Source organism: Xyrauchen texanus, chromosome 1 (genome assembly GCF_025860055.1).
Source record: "Xyrauchen texanus isolate HMW12.3.18 chromosome 1, RBS_HiC_50CHRs, whole genome shotgun sequence".
Taxonomy (NCBI): domain Eukaryota; kingdom Metazoa; phylum Chordata; class Actinopteri; order Cypriniformes; family Catostomidae; genus Xyrauchen; species Xyrauchen texanus.
In genome coordinates this window covers 32,229,783-32,257,637 of record NC_068276.1, presented here as the reverse complement: position 1 = coordinate 32,257,637, position 27,855 = coordinate 32,229,783, and the positions used below count along the sequence as shown (strand labels likewise).

Sequence of the window (27,855 nt, the reverse complement as noted above, 5' to 3'; positions counted from 1 at the left end):
GAGTAGCAAAACATGATTGTAAGTGCCATTCCATTGTATTCCAGAATATTTCACAGTAAGTGCCTCACTGTAACCTGCATTGTAATTTTTGCATTTCTTTTTAAGGAGGAATGAGTTTGTGGTAATTAGCATCATGCCACAAATGCTATCGGTTGAGCTTAACTTGTATTGAACCCAGAATATTCCTTTAAGAATTATGCATTATAAGTACAGGCTTCATAGAAAGCATTTCCCAAAAGTCCTCTGTAGTGCAAACATTTATTAAAATGTTACAAATATACACTTCAGTTTTCATATAATATTTAAATGCTTAAATGAAAACAGAGCCATTGAAACCTTGCTCATTGGTGACTGAGAAGAAAATGTAGTTAAAAAGAAATTGGTGGATAATAACTGAAAAAAAAAAAGCACAAAAACATATTTCTTATTGCTTCCCTATCAGGCAACAACTGTCTCACAGCTAGCAGTTTCGAAACAGTGAAATAACTGAAAACATAAGAGACTTTAGGTTCAAATATTACTACAGGTACACTCTGTAGTGCATACTGAAGAGTCAAGTTCACACAAACACATGTGGATTTGATTCAAACAACCAAATAAATGCTTATAAAAACAACAATAAATAAAAGACTGATAATAATAACAGTTTTAAAAAATAAGGTAACTTTTGGAATAATGTACAAATACTGACAAAAAAAAAATCATAATAATTTGTCAAATAGCATGTTTCAGCTTAGAAAACCTATGCATCATAAATGAACTTTGGCATTTAACATATATAAATAAATACAGACAGCTGCATTACGTTTTAAAACATATTTTTGCAATGCTACAGTGAAATTGTCGTGAAACGTACCGGAATTTCTGAAAAGCTAAGTTAGTTAGTTTGTAATGAACATTGTTGATAGGATTCTTCAAAAGATTTATTGATGGATCATTTTATTGTGCATCAATGTCCAAAGCATAGGATCTAACATCAGCTTTCACATCTGGAGTTTAGACCAAACGTCACTGACCGATGACAACAAGCATTACTGGTTTAAACCAGTAGATGGACCAGTAAAAAAGACCAGTAAAAAAAGATCAGATATATCAGATTAGTCTTTATCTGATCCTCTTGTTTTCAAAACAACTCAACTTTTTTGAGAGAGGATCAATGCCCATGAGTCCTGACTAGGAGTGTTGTGTCTCTGTAGTGTGTAGTATTTGCTATGCCAGTGGGGTTCCTCCTCGTATGCCGGGTTTAGGATCCTCCACACTTCTCTTTTTATTTGTCTGTTTGCGTTTTGCTAAGCGTGAATTTTCCTCAGAGCTAATGCCTTCTCGGTGCATGGCAGGCTCACCACTCTCTCGACTCACAAACATAGTTAGATTATGGGACACAATCTCAAACATCTGCTCTGAAGATTTACGAGCTGATGCTTTCCTCTTGGTCCTGGGTAGAGGGGAGGGTAGCGGCTGTCCAGCTGCTGAGGGAGGCAAAGCACACTGGAGAGAAGAGGAGTAGTTGGCAGAAGCAGCATCATGCAGCAGCAGCAGCAGCAGTAGTAGTGCAGATGGGGGTCGAAGCCCCTGCCAGGGCGGCGCTGCCAAGGCGTGCCATTGCTACAGGGATTTCCTCCAGAGATTCTGCAGAGTCAGAATGATATTCAGCAGGGGGGCCAGCAGCCTGTACAAGAGCAAGAGGAAGGAGGGAGGCCCGCAGAGGAAATGCTGGGAAGGGTAAGCGTTGACCAAGGGATGAGGACACAGTGGTGGCAGCTACAGAGGACTCTATTTGTGTAAAGCAAATACATGTACACACACAGACACAGATCACAAAGGTGACTACTTAACACACCACTGAAAATATTGTTCTGAACAGTAAAATGATCACCCAGTTTATAAAAAAAATTCAACAACACTGAACACTGCTACACAGAACAACTGAAATTGCAGCCAAGAACAGCTTGAACAGGGATATAAACAGTAGATCAAACATTTGAACTAGACATGCATAACTCTAGAGCACAGAAATTTTCAAACAGTGTAACCACAACTTAAAAATAAAGTTATAAATCAAGAAAAGACTACTTCTCCACCAACATATTACATAATTACACCCTATTGCACTTTAATCAAGTGCTATTCTACACTCTAAGATGAAAGAAAACTGGGTGTTCTGTGATACTAATTTACCTGCACTGTTTAATATCATAACAAAGCAATGCATTTCTTAACATACTAATATCCTAATTCAGTGATGCACCTCAAAAAATAGAATCTCTAGAAATCAAAATTTTTCTCCAGAATTTTTAATTTTCGAAATAAAACGAACAATAAGATATTATAGTAATCATCTGATGTGTATGTGTCTTACCCTGCTCAGCAGAAGTCTTTGGCATGCCTCTGGTGGTGCTGGTGTCAGTTGACCGGTCACTGCTTATCTCAGATGCAAGTTTGCGCACTTTCTTCTTTTTTTTCTAAGCAAATCATCAAGAAAGTTTTCACATACTGAGGCAAACTGCTAACTTCAGTCAAAGTACACAGTAGGGTGAACAGGCCATTGGTTTTGTATTTAAACCCTTAAAATGACACTGATATAAAAACGTTTTTGTGTGTCTAGTTGTTCTTGTATGTGTGATTGTTTCACACCTGCGTGTTTTTACGAGGGCGAGGTGATGCTTTGCGCTCTGTTGAGACAGCAGGGAGGTGGTCTTCTTCACCTATTTGCTCGGATGGACCTTTGACTCGGCCGTTCCCATAATGCCTGCGTGGACATACACAATGTTTTCACATTCACAACTCGTATTAACTTAAGATGTTATGCCATAGATCAGTTTGTTAAAATAAATGATTATGATTGCTAAAAGCTCTTGGATGTTTTATCCAGCTATGTCAAAAAGATGAAAACAAAAAGACAAATGACAAAAAGTTATGACAAACCGTTTCCAAATTCTGATCACCCTGAATAACAACTCGGTTACTAACGTAACCTCGGTTCCCTGAGAGGAGGGAACGAGTATTGCGTAAGTAGCTTACGCTATGGGAAAACTCCGTTTCTCGAGAAATATTGAAGTCTTTATGTAAAACGCATTGCAGCTGCACAGCAGACAGCAATGAGCCGAGGCAGCTTCGGTCATTGGCTGTGCTGCGGCAACTTGCTCGAACCAATGACGGGCGACTCTGAGCGCGCGACCAATGGCGTGCAGCCAGCCCGGCGCTCAGGGCCAGCCAAGATTAGCATGGATAAGGCTATATATTAGGTGCCCCGTCATGAGAGTTCTTTAGGTTCAATCGACTGAAGCGAACTGACCAAGCACAAGCACGGCAGCTTACGCAATACTCGTTCCCTCCTCTCAGGGAACCGAGGTTATGTTAGTAACAGAGTCGTTCCCTCTCGAGAGGTCTCTCCTATTGTGTAAGTAGCTTACGCTATGGGAACACCATGCAAAACGCCGTGCGTGCTGACCTCGCTCTATAAAGCCAGAGGCGGATGCCTGAGCCTTAAAGCAAAGTGATTATCCAACAAGCCGGCCAACGGCGAGCTATATAATGGGAAAATACAGAGCGCCTTTGCCCCAAGGAGGTCCATGGTGGGGCGCTCATTGTAAAAACACAAGCACATATCTTATGTACTGAGTTTTCTATGTACTGATATGCATAAAAAATCCTTTAAGTCAGTCAGAGACGGACCTATAAGGGAGGAGATAATGCTCAGCATATACATACTCCAGTCCATTCTATAGTCAGGCTGATAGAATGTTGGAATGCAATGAGGGGACCTGTAGGTTATAAAACCTGATAAATGTCGAAGGTGAGGCCCAGCCTGCCGCCGCACAAATATCTTCAATGGGTATCCCACTCGACCACGCCCACGAGGAGGCCATGCTCCTCGTAGAGTGAGCTCTGACGCCTAAGGGGCATTGAAGGCCCTTGGCTTCATAAGCCAGCGCTATAGCATCCACTATCCAGCGCGATATTCTTTGCTTTGAAACTGCAAGACCTTTAGTGCGGCCGCCAAAGCATACGAATAATTGTTCCGTCTGTCTGAACAGGGCAGAACGTTCCAAATATACTCTGGCGCCCTGACCCGGCAGAGTAAATTAGCGTCGCTTTAGTCTGCTGAGGGACGATAGGCTGCCAGAGATATCACCTGTACTCTGAAGGGTGTGGAGAGCACTTTAGGAATATACCCGTGCTTTGGCCTAAGGACAACTCTGCAGTCGTTAGGTCCAAATTCCAGGCAAGCAGCGCTTGATGACAGCGCGTGCAGGTCGCCCACTCTCTTGACTGAGGTGAGCGCCAGCAAGAGCGCCGTTTTGAGCGAGAGCTGTTTAAGGTGCACGGTTCGGAGAGGTTTGAACGGGGCACTCTTGAGTGCGTCCAGGACCGTGGCCAGGTCCCAGATCGGCACCGAGGGGGGGGCGAGGAGGGTTCATCCTCCTTGCGCCTCTTAGGAAATGAATGATTAGATTGTTTTTCCCTAATGAGCGTCCCTTGTCAGGATTGTGTGACGCCGCTATGGCAGCCACATAGACTTTGAGCGTGGAGGGTGTGCGGCCAGCCTCCAGCAGCTCTTGCAAGAAGGCGAGTACACTTGGTATCTCGCACGATTTGGGGTTCAAGCTCTTGGTATCACACCAGTCACTGAACACTTTCCACTTTTGGGCATATAAGCGCCTCGTAGAGGGCGCTCGCGCCTCAGTGATGGTTCTCAAAACTCCACTGGGGAGGTTCTCGGGAACCCGTTGAGGGGCCATGCATGGAGGGCCCACAGATCGGGGCGGGGATGAAGAATCATCCCGTTGGCCTGCCTGAGGAGGTCTAGCCTCAACGGAATCGGCCATGGGGCAGATTGCATCATCTGCATCAGTTCTGGAAACCACGTCTGGTTTTTCCAGAGTGGGGCTACCAGGAACACTGCACATTTCACTTCCCTGATCCGACTGATGACCTGAGGTAGCATCGCGATCGGGGGAAAAGCATACAAGGGGCGGCTCGGCCAGATTTGGGCGAGCCCTTCCGTGCTCTTTGAGAAGAAAAGGGGGCAGTGCGCATTTTCCCTGGAGGCGAAGAGGTCGACCTCTGCCTCGCCAAAGGTTTGCCATAACCACTGAACCGTCAGGGGGTGGAGAGACCATTCTCCTGGGAGAACCTTGTCTCTGGACAGCATGTCCGCTCCCTGGTTCAGGACGCCTGGCACATGCGCTGCTCTCAGCGAGTGCAGGTGGTGCCTTGACCATAAGATGAGCTCCCTGGCCATAGAGTGCAGGGAGCTCGACCTGAGTCCACCCTGGCAATTTATATACTGAAACTACCGTCATGTTGTCCGTTCGGACCAGGGCGTGTTCAGTTTTCAGGTACGGAAGCAGGGCTCTGAGAGCCAAGGCGACCGCTTTCATTTCCAGACAGTTTATATGTAGGCGTTTTCCGGGTTTGACCAAAAGCCGGAGACAGGCCTGCCCTCGTAAAGGGCCCCCATCCTATTTTGGAGGCATCTGTCGTGATCATTTTTCTCCGCGTATTCACACCCAGACTCACGCCCGGTTTGATACCAGTTGACGGCTTTCCAGGGCGTCAGGGCTTTTATACAGCCGTGATTCGCTCTGATCAAAAAGTGGCCCGAGCGCCACGCGTGTGAGTGGGGACACGGCTCTTGAGCCAGCTGGAGAGGGCGCATGTGCAACAATCCTAGCTGGAGTACAGCTGATGCCGAGGCCATGAGACCGAGCATTCTCTGAAATCGTTTGACGGAGCGCCGCGCCGTTCTGAATGATGTTGCAAGGCGTCGATTAGAGAGCGCGCACTCTGATGAGAGGCGGCTGTCATCTGCACTGAGTCTAGCACTATTCCCAGAAAAGAGATATTCTGGCTGGGGGATAGCACGCTCTTTGCAAAATTGATTCTCAGACCCAGGCATTCTAGATGGCTGATAATCCAAGATCTGTGCGTTGTTAACTGACCCTCTGATTGTGCTATGATTAGCCAATCGTCGAGGTAATTCAGTATCCGCACTCCCGCTGTCTCAGGGGAAAGTGCCGCGTCCATACATTTCGTGGAATGTACGGGGGCCAATGATAGGCCGAATGGTAGTACTGTGTACTGGTATGACTGTCCCTCGAAAGCGAATCTCAGGAAAGGCCTGTCATGAGGCGCTATCGGAATGTGAAAGTAAGCGTCTTTCAAATCCACTCATAGAAACCAATCCCCGGGGTGAACTTGCGCGAGGATATGTTTGGTCGTTAACATTCTGAACGAGCGAATCATTAAAGCTTTGTTCAGATGTCTGAGATCTAAGATGGGGCGGAGGCCACCATCCTTTTTCGGGACGAGAAAATAACGGCTGTAAAAACCCGCCTCGCTCATAGGAGGAGGAACAGTTTCTATAGCGCCCCTCTCTATCAGTTTGAGCACCTCGGTGCGTAGAACATGTGACACATCTTTCCTCATTTTCGTCTCGACCACCGCTGAAAAGCGGGGTGGTCTGCGAGCGAATTGAAGTGAGTAACCGTGTTTTATTATGTTCAAAACCCATTTCGGCATGTCGGGGATTTTTTACCAGGCATTTGCTCGCACAGATATGGGCTGAATGCCGGCTGGGGGCGTGTTGCAGTGACGTATGGGCCCCACCGGCAAATTGCCTTGTGCTAACACTGAGTTTACAGCTCTCAGAGGCGCAGGGGCGCTGAGCAGCCGTGTTGAGTGCCGAGTGCAGGGGTGCGTGTGAGAGTACAGGCACGCGCGCTGTCTCTGAAATGCTTGCAGCATGAGTCGGAGAAATGCTTGAAACTGTATGGACAGAGTTTTCGGGTGGGGGTGCATACATCGTAATAGGCACGCGCGCCACATTCATAAAGCTTCCCGCTCTTAGCGGGGAGTCTCTTGGCTCGTGCATCGCATCTGTGATGCTTGCGGCATGAGACAGAGAGCTGTTTGAAACTGTATGGGCAGCGTTTATGGGTGGGGGTGCATATACTGTAGTAGGCACGCGCACCACTTTCATAAAGTCTTCAGCTCGCGGCGGGGGTTTTTTGGCTATGCATACAGTGTTTGTGTGTAGGGGTGCATGCAGTACAGCAGGCACACGCGCTACATTTATAGTATTTCCCGCTTTTACTGGGGAAGTGTTTATAACTTTGGGAACAGTGCTTGTGTGTAGTGGTGCATACATGACAATAGGCACACGATCTACATTTATGGGACGTCCAGCTTGAGCTGGGGAAGTATTTGGCACTGTTTGGACAGTATTGATATGTGGGAATGCGCACTTTAGTGTGGACATGTGAACCCTTAGTGACACAGGCAGAAAATGACTCTTTTCGTGATTTCTGTGTGTCGCGTTTGATTGCAGGTGAGCGAGTTCTGTGACTGGCCCATTGACTGCTGTACAGACATTTCTGTGACTGGGTAATGTTTTACATGTTTTAGAGAGAGTGGTCCAGCCTTTGCGAGACACGTACTCTCTCTTTTTCTTCCTATTGCTAGGAAGACTTACGAGGCTCCGGGTTCAGCACGATCTTGGGCCGAGGACCTCGTTGCTCAGAAGGCTTTCTTCGGCCAGCGGAATGCAAGCGGCGTCGAGTGTCCGTTTCAGGTCTGCTCTTTGGCTGGGAGACGGGAGGCGCCGCCCTGGCTCGCTGCTGCTGCTGAGGCGGTCTCTGGTGAGACGAGCTGGAGCGCTTGGGCAGGAAGTGACGCATAGCCTGCAAATCCTTCCGGGCCTCAGTAAAGCGTTCAGCGAATTCCTTTACCGCCGGTCCGAACAGGCCACTTGGAGCGATAGGCGCGTCAAGGAATGGCGCCTTATCCGCGTCCTTCATCTCCGTTAGCGTCAGCCACAGATGGCGCTCAAGGACAGTCAAGTTAGCCATGGCCCGACCGATGGATTGGGCGGTGGCCTTCGTGGCTCGCAGGGCTACGTCAGTGGCGCTGCGCAGGTCCTTGAAAGCCTCAGGTTCAGACTTGTCCATGGTGCAGAGAAGTTTGGCCTGATAAACTTGTAAAACCGCCATTGAATGAAGCGCTGACGCAGCTTGGCCGGCGGCGCCGTATGCGCGACAGGCGAGAGCTGAGGTGGATCTGCAGGGCTTCGAGGGATGAGAAGCTTTGGCTTTCCATCCAGCGGTGGAGGGTGGGCACAGATGGTTGGCCACAGCCTCCTCGAGGGGCGGAGTTCCCTCGTAGCCTCTTTCTCTCGCGCCGTCCACTGTGGAGAGCGAGGAAGAAAAAGAAGGCTTCAGGCGAGCAGAGTGCGGGGCTTTCCACGACTTCGTGAGTTCGTCGTGAACTTCGGGGAAGAAAGGAGAGGGTCTCTGTCGAGGGGCCTGCCGGCGCCCCTGCAGGAACCACTCGTCCAGCCGGCTGCGGGCGGGTTCTTCTGGAGAAGACCAGTCGAGCCCGAGGTCTTCCACGGCCTTGGACAGGATGCGGACGATCTCAGAGTCCATGCTGTTGCCCGTGCTCGTGTCCGCTGATGTCGATGGCGCGGGGTCGAAAGCCGAGCCCGGCCAGTCGTCGGATGCAGCGTCAATAGAGAGGCTGTCATCTTTTTCATCGTCGTCTCCTGACACGCCAAACGAGACGAGACCCACCGCTCTGTTGGAGGGGTGCTGGTCCGCCCTCGTGAAATGGACTGGCGGCGGGGAGATCTCTGGTAGCGGTGAAGCACGCGGGGACTGGGCCGGCGTGACGTCACTGAAGTCTACGTGCTCTGGCAGCCTCTGTGAGCGGCGCTTTTTCTTGCGCGGCTCGAACGGAGGGGGCGGCAGCACGGTGGAAGCAGGCTCGTTTGCGGCGAAAGCGGCAAAGCGAGCGCGCAGCTCGGCGAGGCCCAGGGAGTCACACTCGGGGCATCCGCCCTGAGTGAGAGCAGCTTCTGCGTGGTCCGGTCCCAGGCAGCGAGTGCAAATGATGTGACGATCCTCGTCAGGAAGAGGGCCTCTGCACAAGACGCAGGCTGAAGGCATTTGCAACAACGCCATGAAAATTGCTCTTTTACTTAATCAAAAAGCGTTGCAGAGGCGAGCGCTTGTAGTAAAAGGATACAGCGATGCGCGCCGGATGGCGTAGCAGAAGGCTTCGAAGGCGGCTGAAGGCGCCGCGTCCTCTTAGCGGTCCTGCTGTAGGCTTTTCAACGGCGGGCGAAAGACTCCAACAATCCGGAGGATCCAGCGAAGAGAAGGTCTTTGCTGAAGGAGATTAAATCTCAAGAACTCTCATGACGGGGCGCCTAATATATAGCCTTAGCCATGCTAATCTTGGCTGGCCCTGAGCGCGCGGGCGCGGAGCGCACGCTCATTGGTCGCGCGTTCAGAGTCGCCCCGTCATTGGTTCGAGCAAGTTGCCGCAGCACAGCCAATGACCGAGCTGCCTCGCTCATTGCTGTCTGCTGTGCAGCTGCAATGTGTTTTACATAAAGACTTCAATATTTCTCGAGAAACTGAGTTTTCCCATAGCGTAAGTTACTTACGCAATAGAACGGAGGGGGCGGCAGCACGGTGGAAGCAGGCTCGTTTCCACCTCTCGAGAGGGAACTGCTGGTTTGTCGGCTCACGGTACCTCAAAAGAGTGGTATTCAGGGTGTGAGATTCAGCATGGGATTATGGGTATTGCACACAATTTGAATCATTCCTGCATGTTCAATGTTCATGCAGGGAATTCCCACACATGGAAATCACTTAAATAAGTATCTAAGAGTTGGTAAACCAATCTATACAAAGGAACATGGCATTGTACCATGTCTCCGTAAGTGTATTTGTCTATCTATAACAAACTTATTATATAGGACAGGTTCTCTATCAGGATTTCTTCTCACATTTCGATGCATTTTGTCAACATTAAATGGCCATTTTGTACAGTAACTGGGGAGTACTGACTTTTATTTATAAAGGAATGGTTTTATAAAAAAATACAAATATTCTGTGGAGGAAGGAGATGTTAAGCAGAATGTTGGTTTCAGTCACTATTCACTTTCAATGTATGTGTGTATGTGTGTGTATATATATATATATATATATATATATATATATATATATATATATATATATATATATATATATATAAATAAAAATGCAGAGTCAGTGAATGTTGACTGAGGCTAATATTTTGCCTAATATTTTTTTAAAACAATAAGTTGTCTAACAATTACTTAAAATTGTCACTGAATAGGGATTACAGGAGTTTAACAGTGAGGCCTTTCATGTTTAATGCCCTGGAAATTTAAACGGAAGCACTGAAAACTTCTTTAAAACTGTCCTTTATTACTCAAGTCACGGGAAATAATTCTGCTCATTCAGTTAACAAAACGGTCTCTATGACAACTTCATGAAATGTTTTGTAATTGGCATTTAAAAAATTACCGTTAATGCTGACTGATACTTATGCAATAGGACACATAAACAAACCAGACTCCAGGAACTGCTTCTGAAGAACTGGTCAATTTAAGAAGCTTAATACTTTAAAAAACACCTTACAATCAATTCACAGGGCTTTCTCAGTGAAACAAAAAGCTTCACAAAAGATGGATTTTAAATGCATACTCCTGGATTATGAACTATTCCTCCACTACAGTTGAAGAATTTACAAAATAAAAGCAAACTGATCCTGGTGCTCACATTTTAAAGGCCCAATAAAAGCTTTAATATCTCTCCTTCACTTCCAGCTGAACTGACTCAGACGTCATACCATAATTGCTCAATAAAATAAATGAGATTTTTTGTTATTTGAGTAACTGTTAAAAGGAATCAATCATCTCCTTAAGGCTCACAAAATGTGCAAAGTACTGTTTAAGAATTTGAAAACCCCTGGTCTAGCAAAACTTACACTGATCCTTCTTGGGCACTCATGGCAGTTGGATCTTCTACCTCCATCTCAGGGTTGGTGTAGCCGAGCGTTCCAGTATAACTGACTTGCTGCTGCAGGAAAACGATGATGGAAATAATATAGTGGTGAGATACAGAAACTCTAGAATTCTAGCAATCACTCTACATAGAATTGCAGTGCTGCTTGGGTACTGTACTGCAGTATTCAAGAGAAGCATAATGCCAAAACTCAAGTAGGACTTCATTGGACGCAGCCTTTTGGAATCTATACTGACCAAATGGACTACAGATTGTAAATGTCATTGATCATTAAACAAAAAGTCTCCAGTGATCTAAGAATTACACAATTTCTGCTGAACAATGTTGGCATGGACTAGGTCTATTAACACAGGTCTTGGCTAGACTGATGAGTGAAATATAGAGCTGTCCTGCAATTCCTGAAGCATTCGCCATGGCTTTAATCCACTTTAATAGAGCTTTAATTAGTGCATGAGATGCAAGCCCACATCAATGCCAATTCTTGGTATTATAGCAACAGAACCTGTCAATCAATAGACATTGGTTGCTATGCCCACAACAAGAGGCATTTTATAATAGTAAATGAGGACAGATGAGGTTTTGAGTATGTGCAGGCAAGTTTGTGTACTTTAAGGGTGTGGGGTACTGACGGCACATGTTTGCTTGTGTATGATTACTGAGATGGCAGCCCAGCCCAACAGAAAATCTGCATAGTGACCAAAGAAAACAGATCTTTAGAAACAGTGAAGTCAAATGTACGACTCAAGTGCTTTCATGAGGTGTACTACTGAGTAAAGACTTCTGCAAAGCATTCACTAAAATCCCAACCTGTCTAAATATGACAGCTATGCCTAGATAGGAGTTGTAAATACGAAGTCAAAAGTAATATAATTTGTTACATTACTGACAAAAGGTAACATCAGCATAGCTTATGTTACCAAGTAATCTTCTTTGAGTTTCTGGGTATTGGGTGGTACTAAGAGCAATATGTTATTGTCACGCTTGCTCACAGCCTTATATTTAAACCCAGTGCTAATGGTCCATATTGGGAGAGTCACACGGTCCACAGAACACGTTCTGAGGCAGGAAGTGAACTCATGGTGTGCGCTCATTTCCCATAGTTCAGTGTGAGCTCAATGTGCCGCCCCTGTGAGGATTTGGCAGCAGCATGGTGGAGACGTTTTCCTGGGAATGTGTTAATTGCTCTGGGAAGCAACTGCGTAGACGATTTCATCTCCACACAAGGTTGTTTTAACAACCAGGTTGTTTTAACAACTAGGTTGCCATGGGCTCTGAACCCTGGTGATTATGTTTGTGGGCAATACTTGCTATGTTTCAATATTTCAATTCAATGCCCAAGTCTTTGTGGGAAACTGACAGATTTATGAATACAAACTTCTTACTACAAAGGCTACCAATAGCAATAGCACAACAAATAAAGCCACAATAAAATAAGAATTGCGTGAGCCGTGTCCATACTCACTACTCATCTTAATCATTTACACAAAAATCAAACCACTGTATATACATGTAATTATCACAAATTAAAACATTAATGACATTCCCACAAAACGTGCATTAAGTATTCTTGCAAAAACTTAAATAAATAGATTCCTGCTTGTGGAAAACGGGAAAGCCCCCTCCCAGCAAAAATTAGATTGATATATCCTTATCTAGGGGCAGATCAATGCAAAGTACAGTGTCCCTGTCACTATACTGGGGCATTAGGACCCACACAGACCGTAGGGTGAGCACCCCCTGCTGGCCTCCCTAATACCACTTCCAGCAGCAACCTTGGTTTTCCCCAGGAGGTCTCCCATCCAGGTACTGGCCAGGCTCAACCGTGCTTAGCTTTAGTGGGCAACCAGGAAAGAGATGCAAGGTGATATAGAAAAAATGCTTAAATATGGGACTGTCCCAGGAAAACTGGCCATGATATCAATAGACCTATGTTTCCCTAAAACTGTACATTTGATTTATGCTCCTGAAATATTAATATGCAAGTACACGAAAACAATAGATGCCAGCAGGTGTCTATAAAAGGTGGAATGAACCTGATACAGATCTGTTGCGATAACTATGCCTGCATCAACAAATTGGTGACACCTCTGAAGAGTAATCATTCACTAAATACACCAGCAAATAGGTACATTTGCAAGTTACCTGTAAGAAAAAATATAAATTTATAGCAAGTTTTTAATGTTACAGAAAACCGCATACTCCAAATTAAATTTAACCAAATTTTGCTGTGCTAAGCATAAATGTATTTGTATGAGTTTCACCTTGATAAGATTCATCTTTGGAATTGCAGATTCATTCTCAGGAGATGCCTTTCTGGAATCTTTAGCCTCTTGCCGATGACGCTGCTGCACAATATACTCATATGTACTAAGTCTGTTCCACACTGAAGGAGAGAACAAATTTAATTCAGGATATGAGTATTTTATTCATATTATTAGTACAGAATACAGAAAATCTCAAATAACTTAAGAGAAGTTTTATTTTGTGATGATCTCAGAAATTCTACTGCCACTGTATTACCTACGAATGCTCCCTAGTGGCACATAGTAAGGTCTGTTCATGGATATAATATACTATAATTAAATGCCAATCTTTTTTATTGTAAGCTTTTAGTTTTTTCTGTTGTTTATATAATTCTGTCCTAAATCTGATTTGTCTCCCTTTTCCTCTGTTATTCTATCCTGGGGACTGTTTGGATGGTGCACACAAGAATGAGCAAGCAAATTAGGGCATGATCAACTCCAAAGTGGTCTAAATATGGAGCAGGTGAATCACCAAGCATGGATGGCACAACCTGAGCTTGCCTAATGTATATGCATTAACCCAAAGAAAGAGTTGATCACATGCAGTTAAAATGATGAATTTCTGGCAATAGGCAAATACAGTTGAAGTCAGAAATTTACATACATGTAGGTTGAAGTCATTAAAACTCATTTTTACCACTTATATTAGCAAAATTTAATTTTGGCAAGTCGTTTTGGACATCTACTTTGTGCACGACAAGCAATTTTTCCAACAATTGTTTACAGACAGATTGTTTCACTTTTCATTGCCTATAATCACAATCCCAGTAGGTCAGAAGTTTACATACACCAAATTAACTGTGTCTTTAAGCAGCTTAAAAAATTCCAGAAAATTATGTCAAGCCTTTAGGCAATTAGCTTCTGATAGGCTAATTGGAGTCAATTCGAGGTGTACCTGTGGATGTATTTTAAGGGCTACCTTTGCTTGACATAATGGGAAAATAAAAATCAACCATGACCTCAAAAAAGAAATCGTGGACCTCCACAAGTCTGGTTCATCCTTGGGAAATGCCTAAAGTTACCATGTTCATCTGCACAAACAATAGTATGCAAGTATAAACACCATGGGAACATGCAGCCATCATACCGCTCAGAAAGGAGACGCATTCTGTCTCCTAGAGATGAATGTAGTTTGGTGTGAAAACTGCAAATCAATCCCAGAACAACAGCAAAAGACCTTGTGAAGATGCTGGAGGAAACAGGTAGACAAGTGTCTATATGCACAGTCAAATGAGTCCTATATTGACATAACCTGAATAAGCATATTTCCAAAGTTATGGCAAACAATGGCAACAAAGTCAAGGTATTGGAGTTGCCATCACAAAGCCCTGACATCAATCTGATAGAACATTTGTGGGCAGAACTGAAAAAGCGTGTGCGAGCAAGGATGCCTACAATCCTGACTCAGTTACACCAGTTCTGTCTGGAGAAATGGGCCAGAATTCCAGCATCTTATTGTGAGAAGCTTGTGGAAGGCTAACCAAAATCTTTGACCCAAGTTAAACAATTTAAAGGCAGTGCTACCAAATACTAACAAAGTGTATGTAAACTTCTGACCCACTGGGAATGTGATGAAAGAAAGAAATCATTCTCTCTACTATTATTCTGACATTTAACATTCTTAAAATAGTGATCCTAATTGACATAAACAGGGAATTTTTCTATGATTAAATGTCAGGATTTGAGAATAACGGCGTTTAAAAGTAATTGGCTATTGGCTAAGGTGTATGTTTAGTTTAGTTTAGTTTATTAAGATCCCCATTAGCTGCTGCAAATGCAGTAGCTATTCTTCCTGGGGTCTATAGACTTCAACACACACAAAAAAAATATTCTTTTAACATAAAACCATACATTATATAGACAAAAAAGGAGTGTACACATTCATACCAATAACAATACAAAAAAAATCACAATACACAGTTACAGCCCTACTACTATAGGGTTCATAATTTTCACAATGTTTTTCCTCTTTTCAACCATCATATCAAAAAAACAACACAAAATAAAATAATAACAATTATTCAAATGTAAATAAATAAAGTCTTAATCTTTTACGAAAATTCATTGCATTCATTCCCAAAATCAAAAACTGCAGAAGAGAATTCCATACCACCATTGCTCTATACAGCACAGTCTTTTGTATAAGGTTAGTTCGACACGGAGGTAACAAAAAGTGACTCTCTGTTGACTGACGAGTGGAATATTGATGCACAGCACTAAAAAAAAGACAGTCTGCTGTATAATATTTCTGGCATTTTTGTAACAACAATTTTCCTAACAAAGTTAACAATGCAATAATTAATTCTACTTTTTACACTTAGCCAAACTAACCTAGTATTCAAGTCTCTAACACTAGTCCTAAAAGGGCAACTTAAAACTACCCGAGCTGCTTTATTTTGAGCAACTTGCAATTTTCTTAAATTCATTTCAGTTGTACTTGACCAGATAATTGAACAATAATCCAAATGTGATAGAACTAATGATTCTACTAGTATTTTCATCACTCGATTTGGAATAAATTTTCTACAATGCTTAACAACTGCCAGACTCCTGCCCATTTTCAATAATATTTGATTTATATGACTATTCCAATTTAACAAATTGTCAACAGTCACACCGAGTAGCTTTACCTCCGTGACCTGTTCTATTACAATACCCCCACAGTCAGACTCAACACAAGCGGATCTTTTAACAAATACTTGGATCCTAGCACCATACATTTACTTTTCTCTGCATTAATCACCATTTTATTGTCCCTAATCCAATTTTCAATTAGTCTCAGTTCAACTTGTAAAATTTTATTAAGATCAACAAGGGTTTGCGCGGACGTATAAATTGTAGAATCATCAGCATATAGAGCCATGGTGGAATTCTCTAAAACAAAAGGAAGATCCCTTGTGGCACACCACAATCAAGAGTCTGTATATCAGAATTACTCCCATTAAATGTTACAGTAAATTCCCTTGGCAAGATAACTTTTAATCCATTCAATAGCAGATTTTTCCAAACCATAACAAATTAACTTTTCCAACAAAATTTCATGATCCAGTACATCAAAAGCAGCACTCAGATCTAACAATACTGTTCCAACAATCTTTTTATTTTCAATATCTTTTATCCAGTCCTCAGTTATCTGAGCCAAAGCTGTTGTTGTAGAATGTTCCTTCCTATCTATATGCATGTTGATAAACAGAATTTAAATCATTTATACTAAAATACATACTGATTTGTTCAAAAACAATTCTTTCCGTAATCTTACTCAGAATAGATAAAATACTAATAGGTCTACTATTTTTTCCCGACAGTGGTTCTTTATTATTCTTTATAAGTGGCATAATTTTAGCTACTTTCCAACTAGTAGGACAAATACCTTTCTCTAAACTTAGATTTATTATATAACTTATAGGCCTAGCAATTACATCAGCTACTAATTTCAATAATTTTGCATCAAGGTTATCAGCACCTGATGGTTTCTCTTTAATTACTTTTAATAAATTCTCAACAGTAGTAGTACTTACACTTTCAAAGTCAAATTTGCATGTTTTATTTCCCATTATTTTATTACATATTGTTCTATTATTTAAATAACTTTTTTGTTTCAGATTCATACCTTGTCTTAAAGTTGAAACTTTATTCTTGAAATAAGAACTTAAATGATTTGCAATATCACTGGGTTTAGTCAAAAAGGATCCGGCAACTTCAATAAAAGATGGCACTATTTCAGTTTTTCTTCCCATTATTGTATTAAGCATATTCCAAATTTTATTACTATCAGATTTTGCCTCTTTGATCTTATTTTCATAATAATTTATTTTTTTTGTTCTGTTTAATTTAGTAACAAAACTTCTTAATTTCCTATACTTATTCCACAGGATACTGTTTCCTGATGCGATTGCTTCAGTCTTTAATTCATTTCTCAGCTTAATGTGATCCTTAAGTTCTAAATCTACCCAAGGAGCAGCAATAGTTCTCACAGTAATTAGTGTCAATGGCGCATATTTATCCATGATTGGCATTATTGAACTAGTAAAAGCCTCTAAGGCTCTATTAGGATCATCCTCAACTAATATCTTTAACCAATCAACATTTCTAACTTCTTCACAATATTCATTTTCATTCAAATGTTTAAATCTCCTTTTAACAATCATTTTCTGCCCTGATTTGGGAACCTTAGTTTTCCTATTAATTGAAACTAAATTATGATCACTAAAGCCTACCGGCATAGAAATTGCTTTTGAACATAAGTCTGCGGCATTTGTAAAAATTAGATCAATACATGTAGCTATTTTTGTGCCATCAGATCTATAAGAAACTCTAGTTGATTTTTTAACAACTTGTGATAAATTACAGATCTCTGCTAATGAAAGCAACTTATTTTTTAACGAACAGTTCTTCAAATGCCAATCAATATTCAAATCTCCTAAAAAATATATTTCATATTTTGTATCACAAACTTTGTCTAACATAGTACAAATCTTATCTAAATAAACTATGGGTACATTAGGTGGTCGATAACAAACACCGATTAGAACAGGCCGAAGATGTGGTAACTGTACTTGTAACCACAAAGCTTCTACACCCACACAACTAAAATCATTTCTAATTTTTGCAGGTATTTGATTTTGAACGTAAATTGCAACCCCACCACCATATGCATTTCTATCATATCTATACAGATTGTACCTATTTATATGCAATAATGAATTGTCTATATTTGTATCTAAATGAGTTTCTGATATGCAGAATATGCAGATTATTATTTATTAGTGTTTCCGAAATATCCTGAATCTTATTTCTCAGACTACAGACATTTAAATGTGCTATGCGTAACCCTTTAATATTTAATCCATCTTTTACCATAACCGTTGTATCTGATTGAACATCTGTCAATAGTAGAGCTGTACAACAACAAAAAATAACATTTAACAGAAAAACATACAGACAAAACCACATAGAAACATACAAACAACCTAAACAACATACACACACACACACACACACACACACCCACACTTATGCACACCCCACTTGTCAACATTTATGAGCAAAACCCAATTGGCAGCCACGCCATCTCCTGACATAAACATAAATTATTTTCACATTACTCTGCTGTAACAAACACATAAACAAACTTATAATCATTTAGTTATTATGAAACATTCCGTTCTACAGTCTCACAAAATTCTTCCTGCTACCTCTTATCGAGCCTCTTCCTTGTCTTGTTTTTCCAACTCAGGCTCTATGACCGTCTTTAGATATGTCTCTGCAGCTAGATGGTTGGAAAACTTATTTGTATCTCCTTTGAAAGTCAGAATCAAGGTGGCAGGGTGAATTATGCCATGCTTAGCTCCCGCACTCCATAGTTTCTTCCTCACGTCCTGAAAACTTCGCTCGTATTTTAGCCATCTCCGTCGAGATATCTGGAAATAAGCGAAGTTTCATTCCGCGAACCTCTAGTACCCTTTCTTCTTTCGCAATCCGCACAATCTCATCTCTCACTACCAGCCTCTGCAGTCTTACTATCATTACCCGTTGCCCAGATTTACTCTTAGATCCAACACGATGCGCCACCTCCACCCCTGGCTCAAGCTGGAGCTTATCACTGAACAACTCTTTTAGCAGTTGAGACATATAACTTATAGGATTTCCCTTCTCGACATCAGAGGTCAAACCCATAACACGGACATTATATTTACGATTGTAACTCTCCAAGCGCTCAGTTTTCTCCTTAAGTTCATCATTATCTTTACGTAAACTTTCATTTACGCCCTCCAGTTTGGCTATACGGCTGTCGAAGCTACACAATGAAGCCTCTATTTCACCAATTTTTGTAGCACAAACAAGCACCTGCTCCTTAACAGCATTAAGCTGCGGTTGAAGTCTATTAATCACCTCATCAAGTTCCTCTCGCATTATCCTGCGAATCAGAGAGGTTAATTCTTTCATGTTAGCCTCTTTAGCTGCCATGTCTGTAGCGATCACCTGCTGAGCAAGGTCCACTTCTCCGTGCTTTGTTTGTGCTTTTCTCTTCTTTGGGGGCATAGCATACGATGAACCTCAGGTTTTAAACAAATTTCATGCTAGATCAGAAAATCATTTGTCATTACCACAGTTTGTCAAATTTGTCGGAGACTGGCGTTATCCAGCATGCCTAGTCTTCGCGCATGCTCACGTAGGCGTACATGCCGTTAGAATGTAAACTTCTAACTTCAACTGTAATTGTTAGGCATGTATCCTATACTTTAAGCTGACAAACTTAAAACCTACAGAGAACATTTTTACTTGTAATAACATTCACAGTAACAGGAGATCAAATACCACAAAACCAGAGACAGATCGTAAGATGATGTTCTTTGTCGGCATGACTTTAGAAAATTATGTGTTCCTGCCTGTGGTGTCCTTTTGCCTTGGCTACCAGGGATGGCACTATATGCACAGATCTGCCTGAAACTGAACAGCCCTGTTGACTGCAAACAATGGTAAGTGGCCCAAGCCGTTTGATTTCCAATATAGCAATCATACTGTGGTCTCTTTTATGGACTGGAACTAAGCCTAAACGAAATGGTGCTGACTCCAGGTTTCAGAGGAATACATAATCCTAATTCCCATGATGAGTGTTTAGAAAACAGCCTACTAACTGATCTCTGACACAATCTATCTGAGAGTAACTGTACTGTCAAATTTCAAGAAATGCAGGTAGTTTACTACAGTACTGAAAAAATAACTTTCAAGATAAGCACAAATAACAGTACATATGTTGTAGTTTTACTTTTTTTTTTTTTATTTATTTTTTTTATGTTTTGCTTGAAAATCATGCTTGTGCTATCTTTCTTTACAATTTTTTTTTGTCTTATGCAATGACATTCTTACATTTTCAAGTGTGGCTTAATGTCAAATTACTTTTAGAAAAGTATGCAAATAATTTCCCACAGAAGCAGTTTGCCAGTGGACTTTCAATGGCACATAACTCTTGAGAAAATGTACACTATGAGAGAATAATTCAGGCCAAAAGGGTATAGTACTGGAGTAAGAATTTTATCTTTGGAGCTAATATATAGAAATCAGAAGAGTGCAGTGTTGGAAGTGCTCTCTCTAAAGTCCGTTTTCAGAAGAGTGTACTCACTGAGGTATATGTGGAAGCAGAGCAAGTGGCCCAGCAAAAGTGCAGACAGTAGGCCCAGAGCAATAGTGACTCCTGCCAGAGCAGGAATGGCTGGACCTGCAGTGGTGACTGGAGCCACTGGCAGAAATACAAACCACACCACAGACTCATTCTTCACTGCAGGAAGAAAGATCAAGAGAAATACAGAAGCTGAGACACTTAACATGTGGACAGAAGTATCACATTATCTGCAAAATATAATATGTTGTTGTGATCAAATTTACGCATATTCAAACAGACACACGATTGACACAGATTGTGCCTCTTACCCTGTAGAAAATGCTTGTCAGATCGGAGTTTTGATGGGTCCAAAAAGAACTCTATAAAAACATAACTGGCAATAACTACAACCAAAACAATTCCCAGCAGAGCAGAAATCACACTATTGAGAAAAAGCCTGCAAGGAACAGAAAGAGAGAGAAATTAATTAAATAAGATTGAGCTCAGGGCTTCAAAGAGAGAAATCAATGCAGAAAATTCTCTCACTCTGGTCCTAGACACTAGGAGGCATCAGTTTGAATATATTGAAATCACTGAATGAAATCAATAATGTTTTGTATTGTATATTGTCTGATTCCTGCAAAAGCATTTATTTGGTCATGTGTCAACAAACACAGTCCTGTAATTAAGCCTCAAAGCTCAAAACTTAGCCTGAATGTTTTGTATTGTATATTGTCTGATTCCTGCAAAAGCATTTATTTGGTCATGTGTCAACAAACACAGTCCTGTAATTAAGCCTCAAAGCTCAAAACTTAGCCTGCACGCTGGCTAAACAGGTAGCTGAAAGGACAAAATTGGTGTGTGTGTGTATTTCATTACAAAACTAAAATTTGATTTAAAAAAAAAAAGTTTTTGAAATGAATGACTTGGACCGAATAATAAAGAAAAGCAGCTAATAAGTGCTCAACATAAATGGGAACTCCTTAAAAACTGTTTAAAATCATCCTAGGGTGATACCTCTAGAAATGTCAAGAGTACATTTCTGCAAATTCTATGCAAAGGGTGGCTACTTTGAAGATGCTAAAATATAACAGTTTTTATTTATTTTAGAATTTTTTAAGTCACAATACAATTCCTATAGTTCCATGCCTGTTCTACCATAGTTTTGACAACTTTACTATTATCCTTAAATGTGAAAAATAATAATAATAAAGAATGAGCAAGTGACCCTAAACTTTTGACTGGTAATATATATCTTCTCAATTTGATTAATGACCACTTTAGCATAATAATATATATATTATTATGCTAAAGAGGTCATTAATCAAATTGAGAAGAAAATCTAATTTTCCTTGATATTTAGACATAAAAGATAACTGTACTATAAAAACAAAATTTCCTCCACAGTCAGAAAGAGCATTTAAATCTCCCACTCTATTGACACATCGCGTTTTCAAAACTGTGTGTTCGTGGCATCACAAGACATTGCTCAGTTGTATATACACACCTCACAACATGTGTCATTGCACCTTTGGCTCCGCCCACTAGTGCTCAGTTTGTATCGTAAACAGAGGAAGAGAGAAGGCCTAGTGAGGCCAATTCTTGAACACAAAAAGGGGACCTATCTGGACTATGTCTAAGGTTTTTGTGCATATAACATACATTACATAGACATCTTTGACCATTGTCATGTTTATCGTGCCACTTTTAAAAGACACGGTGTCAGTTATAACTTGCTGTTCTTGTGCCAATTTTCCCTATCTTTAATAGTTGGTGTATGTAAACAAGCACTAGCTGTATGTCTTTGACCGTTTGGATGTGTTTATGTTGATCTGTGCAGTGCATGTTTTTTTTCTTTTCTTTTTTTAGTGTTTTTTTGTTTCTTGTTTTTCGCTCTTGTTTTTCCCTTTACTACAAAAGATCGGGGTGGGTTTCTTTTCGAGCATTTGACTGATCATGTTGTTAAAAATCAAATGCTTCTTACTGCCATTGTTATATGTCATACTATATGTATGTCTTATTGTTTGAAATAAAATATAAATAAATAAAATAAAATCTGCGCAGTGCATGTGTGTGCATTTTGTTCATTGAGCTATGGAATTTGTATGTGCAAATATCAGCATGGACTGCTTATGAACCAGTTATAACACGATTCAAGCACTGCAAAAGAACTGCTATTGAAGAATAATTGGGCTGTTAAAAACACTTGGACTTGACAGCAAAACCATGAGTAAACCGTTTTATTCATGAATATTTCATAAGTCATGACTGTTTAATAGTTTACAATATTCGGATGCAATGTGTTGGATATGCATTATGTGTGAGCCCTGAAATGTAGTTTTATAATGTTGTGGAGAGCTTGTTTATTCTCTTCTGACTGAGTTTCAAATATTGGCTAAATTTGTGGGGCTGCACGATGGTACACAATCAGAACAGTGGCTGTTTACATTGAAGTTTACTGGAGAGGCCAAAACCGAGTGTTTCAAACAGAGGACCAGAGATGGTGGGAAATTATCATTTATTAATAAACTAAAAAACCTTATTGACATTACTAGTGGAATCTCAGGGAATATAATAAAATTACACAAAAATAGCATTTCATGACCTCTTTAAATATATATATATATATATATATATTTCTTCTTCTTCATATTTCTTTTTTCAAAATTATGTTGCTAAAATTAGTTATTCAGCATCCCAAAGGTGTTCTATTCTACATAAAACTTAGTTATGAGTGTCTGTTTGCATGTTATGCCAAGCAACACCACTTGACTCTTTATGACTTCCACTTGTGAAAATGCTACCAATGCCATAAAATCATGTCCAATTCTAGCCAGCATACTGGCTAAAGTTTCATTTACTATAAAATTATGTATCTGAATATTAGTCTTTTACAAAGAATCAGCCATACTGATTAAAAAGCTTGCTACTAACTGCTGTCCAAGGAAACAACAGGAAGTGAAGTGGACCCACATGATGACAGAGTATGGAGGAAGTAAAAATGACTCACCAGTAGTTTCTGCTGCCCACACAATTGTTTAGCCATCTACAGTGGTGATCAAAGCTTGCCACACATTTATTACATGCACTACAGTGTTTTGATTTTGGGCCCCTGGAAAGAAGAAAACAAGAAAGGTTTGGGGACTGTGATAGCACATCAACTGAACTCCACATTAATAGGTCTACAAAGTTTTGAATTATTTTTGAACAATTGTTATTACTGGCATAAACAAATTGTATTTATATAAGGCTTGGGAATTGTATTAACCACCATTTTATTCAAGTAAAAAACAACAACAAAAAAAATCACCTCCATTACAGAGATTTTGCCATGGTTTTAGGGGGTAAAAGAGAACATTGTATAATGCCTCAAAACACCCTTACACTACGATAGCCACTGTAATGCACAACCACTCTTGGCTAATTGCTTTAGTACAATATGCATGAAGACATCAAAGATGCACTGAATCTGATTAAGGAAATGGTGTGTGTGCTGTCCTCTCTGTTCATTCTATACAGCCCTGACTACAGCTTTTGTGCCTCACAGCACATGTATACCCACACAACCATAGACAAAATGACAGAACCATCTGTCTGTACTTACACATCAACTTCACAGAGGTAGCAGTGACAGTTCTCGATGACGTGTGCATGTTTGGTGTGGTCAAAAACTGGCATGGGTCCCCTATAACTCTTAGCTCTGACATTATAATCTGCAGGGTCGATGGAGACCGCCATCAGATGCATGAACAGGTGACAGACAAATGTGATCCCTGTACACTGAGGACTGAGTTAAAGATTTAATATTGTTCATGTAATGAGTAAACCTTTATGGGCTGAATAAGAACAGGAAAAACAAATAATGAGATGTTTAGGCCAAACATCCTAAAAATGTTACAACACAGATCAAATACAGCTCTTTAAATAATTTACTTCTCTCTAACCAATTTAAATCAGAATAGCTTTACACAACCTCCAAAGGAAGCTAACGCCACAGGTTACCAGACATTCATAATAATAACATGTGGATGAAGGAGCTTTGTCTGCAGGAATAGTTTCTTTGGCCAAATGACAAACTACGAAATAAGGATACAATATATCCAGCTGGGATCCAGTGTGTGGGGATCAGAGGCACAAACACACCAAAACCAATGACAGCGAAGTACAGGTAAAGCAGCCAGGCCAGCAGTTGGAAGGGGTGTGGAGGCCAGCTCCAGCCATTGGTCCGAGAGCACAGGGGCACATCGGCTTGCCTGAGTCCCCCCTCGCCCACCGGGGCTGTGCGATTTGAGTTCTTACTGCAGACATCCATAAGAGGGAGGCCTTCTGCTGCCACTCCAGCCTTTGAAACGCATTACAAGTTTAATAAGACAATACTCACAAGCTTTCATGTCATGCTGTCTGATGAAACACGACAAGGGTAACACAATTTTTTGATAATTGATAATTGTTTAGAATTTAGTTGAGTTTTAATGAAAGAGCAAACACTGGTGGGTGCTTCTTTAATTTCAGGCACTTTTTTTAAACAATTTTCAAACTATGTTTTTCATTTGTCTACTAACATTGTCCAATAGTTTATGCACATCCATAAAAGTAGATTTATGTAATTTTTTCTGAAAGTCATGATTCCCACCACAGTATCATTTCTACCACATCACAAATTCTGTATTTGTGTTTATAGACTTCTGTGGTGGAAATGACGATAATGGAAATTACATTTGAAATGGTTTTAAAGTAAGGGACTCCTTTATCTTGCTGAGGCTAATTTCGTAGTTAACATTTTATGTATCCTAAATAAATGCAATTAAATATATTTCCACACTTTGCATACTTTTGCTCAATAACAGATATATTAGTTAATATATTGAAAATATTTTGCTCACTAGTAATATTTAACTTATTGTATATATACACTCACCTAAAGGATTATTAGGAACACCTGTTCAATTTCTCATTAATGCAATTATCTAATCAACCAATTACATGGCAGTTGCTTCAATGCATTTAGGGGTGTGGTCCTGGTCAAGACAATCTCCTGAACTCCAAACTGAATGTCAGAATGGGAAAGAAAGGTGATTTAAGCAATTTTGAGCGTGGCATGGTTGTTGGTGCCAGACGGGCCGGTTTGAGTATTTCACAATCTGCTCAGTTACTGGGATTTTCATACACAACCATTTCTAGGGTTTACAAAGAATGGTGTGAAAAGGGAAAAACATCCAGTATGCGGCAGTCCTGTGGGCGAAAATGCCTTGTTGATGCTAGAGGTCAGAGGAGAATGATTCAAGCTGATAGAAGAGCAACTTTGCCTGAAATAACCACTCGTTACAACCGAGGTATGCAGCAAAGCATTTGTGAAGCCACAACACGCACAACCTTGAGGCGGATGGGCTACAACAGCAGAAGACCCCACCGGGTACCACTCATCTCCACTACAAATAGGAAAAAGAGGCTACAATTAGCAAGAGCTCACCAAAATTGGACAGTTGAAGACTGGAAAAATGTTGCCAGGTCTGATGAGTCTCGATTTCTGTTGAGACATTCAGATGGTAGAGTCAGAATTTGGCGTAAACAGAATGAGAACATGGATCCATCATGCCTTGTTACCACTGTGCAGGCTGGTGGTGGCGGTGTAATGGTGTGGGGGATGGTTTCTTGGCACACTTTAGGCCCCTTAGTGCCAATTGGGCATCGTTTAAATGCCACGGCCTACCTGAGCATTGTTTCTGACCATGTCCATCCCTTTATGGCCACCATGTACCCATCCTCTGATGGCTACTTCCAGCAGGATAATGCACCATGTCACAAAGCTTGAATCATTTCAAATTGGTTTCTTGAACATGACAATGAGTTCACTGTACTAAAATGGCCCCCACAGTCACCAGATCTCAACCCAATAGAGCATCTTTGGGATGTGGTGGAATGGGAGCTTCGTGCCCTGGATGTGCATCCCACAAATCTCCATCAACTGCAAGATGCTATCCTATCAATACGGGCCAACATTTCTAAAGAATGCTTTCAGCACCTTGTTGAATCAATGCCACGTAGAATTAAGGCAGTTCTGAAGGCAAACACAGTATTAGTATGTTGTTCCTAATAATCCTTTAGGTGAGTGTATATATATATATATATATATATTTTTTTTTTTTTTGTATTTATTTATTTATTTTAAACCACTTGTATCATCTAATGTTTCATTTAATGCATGCTCTTCATTCATACTTTTATAATGGACTTTCATAGTTTAAGATTGGCTATATGAATCTGGGACAAGGCTAAAACAGTCAAATATGTACTAGAATTCAATGATGGAGGCATGTTTCCAAGCAAGTTTCAATAAAATAAAAATATATATAAATAATAATAATAATAAAAAAACATGTTTTATATGAAAATATTGTATATTTAAACATATAAAGAAATTTAAATCAATGTCTGGTACATGAAATTGCACCAAGTTAAAGAAACACTCTGATATTGTGTTTTTCAACATAGTATTTTTTTTATATTTATTCTTTTAGCCAAGATTTGTTATAAAGAAATTACCAGCCTCGAGGTAAATTATAAAACTTACCAGCTCAGTTAGTGATGACAGAGCTTTGGGCTATTCCACAACATCTCTGTCCTCAGTCAGCCAGCATTACATGCAATCCCCTGTCTTTCCCGGGAAGACCGCCACTAACCCGACACATCATTCAGCCTTACTCATCCCTTGCACCAACAAAACACCTCTGTGTGGCGGCTAGCTCTACGCGTACTCATTCAATCCAATAATAAAAATAATAAAAAAACACATTTGTTCTCTGGCTGTAGAATGAGAGCGGAGTAGTCGGCACAGTGGCCCATACACACTCTCAACAGTGGGTGAGTCAATCTCGTCTAGACTAGAGATAGTAGTTAACCAACCTGCTATTGTGCATCTAACCAATAAAAGACACTGACAGAAAGCAGTTCTCGCTGAGTTATCCGGTGTCATGAGAGCACGGCCGACTGACTATACCGTTAACTAATTATTCTGCAAACAAATCACATCTACATCTGACCCTCGGTCGCTCAGTATCAAAAGCGCTTGAAACATGTAATCAATCCAAGCTGCTTAAATTACTATTAAGATTGCAAACAATAAAGGTATTACAATACAGATACAACGGCGTCAAATCCACCTTTTTGGCATTTGGTGACAATTTGTATAAACAATAGTTGACCGACGCAGCTACATCCGGGAAAACCGGTGCATACATTTAATTTCAAATTAAAAGTCATAAAACTAAATAACAAAGTAAATAATCTTCTTGCGTCAAGTATTACACAATGAAAAACGCAACGTGTTTATTGAAAGGGTACATTTTAAAGTTTATAAAATGAAAACTGAGAGAGGAAAATGGTTTCAAACTCTTTTAGTTTCAGTTTATTTGTGATTTCAGATTATTTCGTCGTGCTGTGCTCTTTCTGTTTGGCATAAATTGTGCAGCATTGCACTGTAGGCAATTATCCAGTAGATGGGAGCATTGTCCTTCCTCCCGACTACAAGAACCTGCACACTTATAAGTGGGCAACAAGAAGAAAATCAAAGAACCAAGTTTGCTCGAACCGAATCACATATTTTAAAGAT

The 27,855-nt window shown here is 40.8% G+C and overlaps 1 protein-coding gene across 1 annotated transcript; it reads right to left on the bottom strand.

The window, feature by feature from the left end:
* Positions 1 to 27,466, bottom strand: LOC127632843 (palmitoyltransferase ZDHHC1-like). Its single transcript, XM_052111689.1, is given in 12 exon segments — positions 1 to 1,539; positions 1,541 to 1,773; positions 2,360 to 2,462; positions 2,635 to 2,749; positions 10,804 to 10,895; positions 13,103 to 13,224; positions 20,268 to 20,423; positions 20,576 to 20,703; positions 23,257 to 23,358; positions 23,851 to 24,026; positions 24,340 to 24,588; positions 26,818 to 27,466. Coding segments are annotated over 11 exon segments (1,776 nt in total). The 5' UTR covers positions 24,559 to 24,588; positions 26,818 to 27,466; the 3' UTR covers positions 1 to 1,209.
* Positions 27,467 to 27,855: the final 389 nt, after the last annotated feature.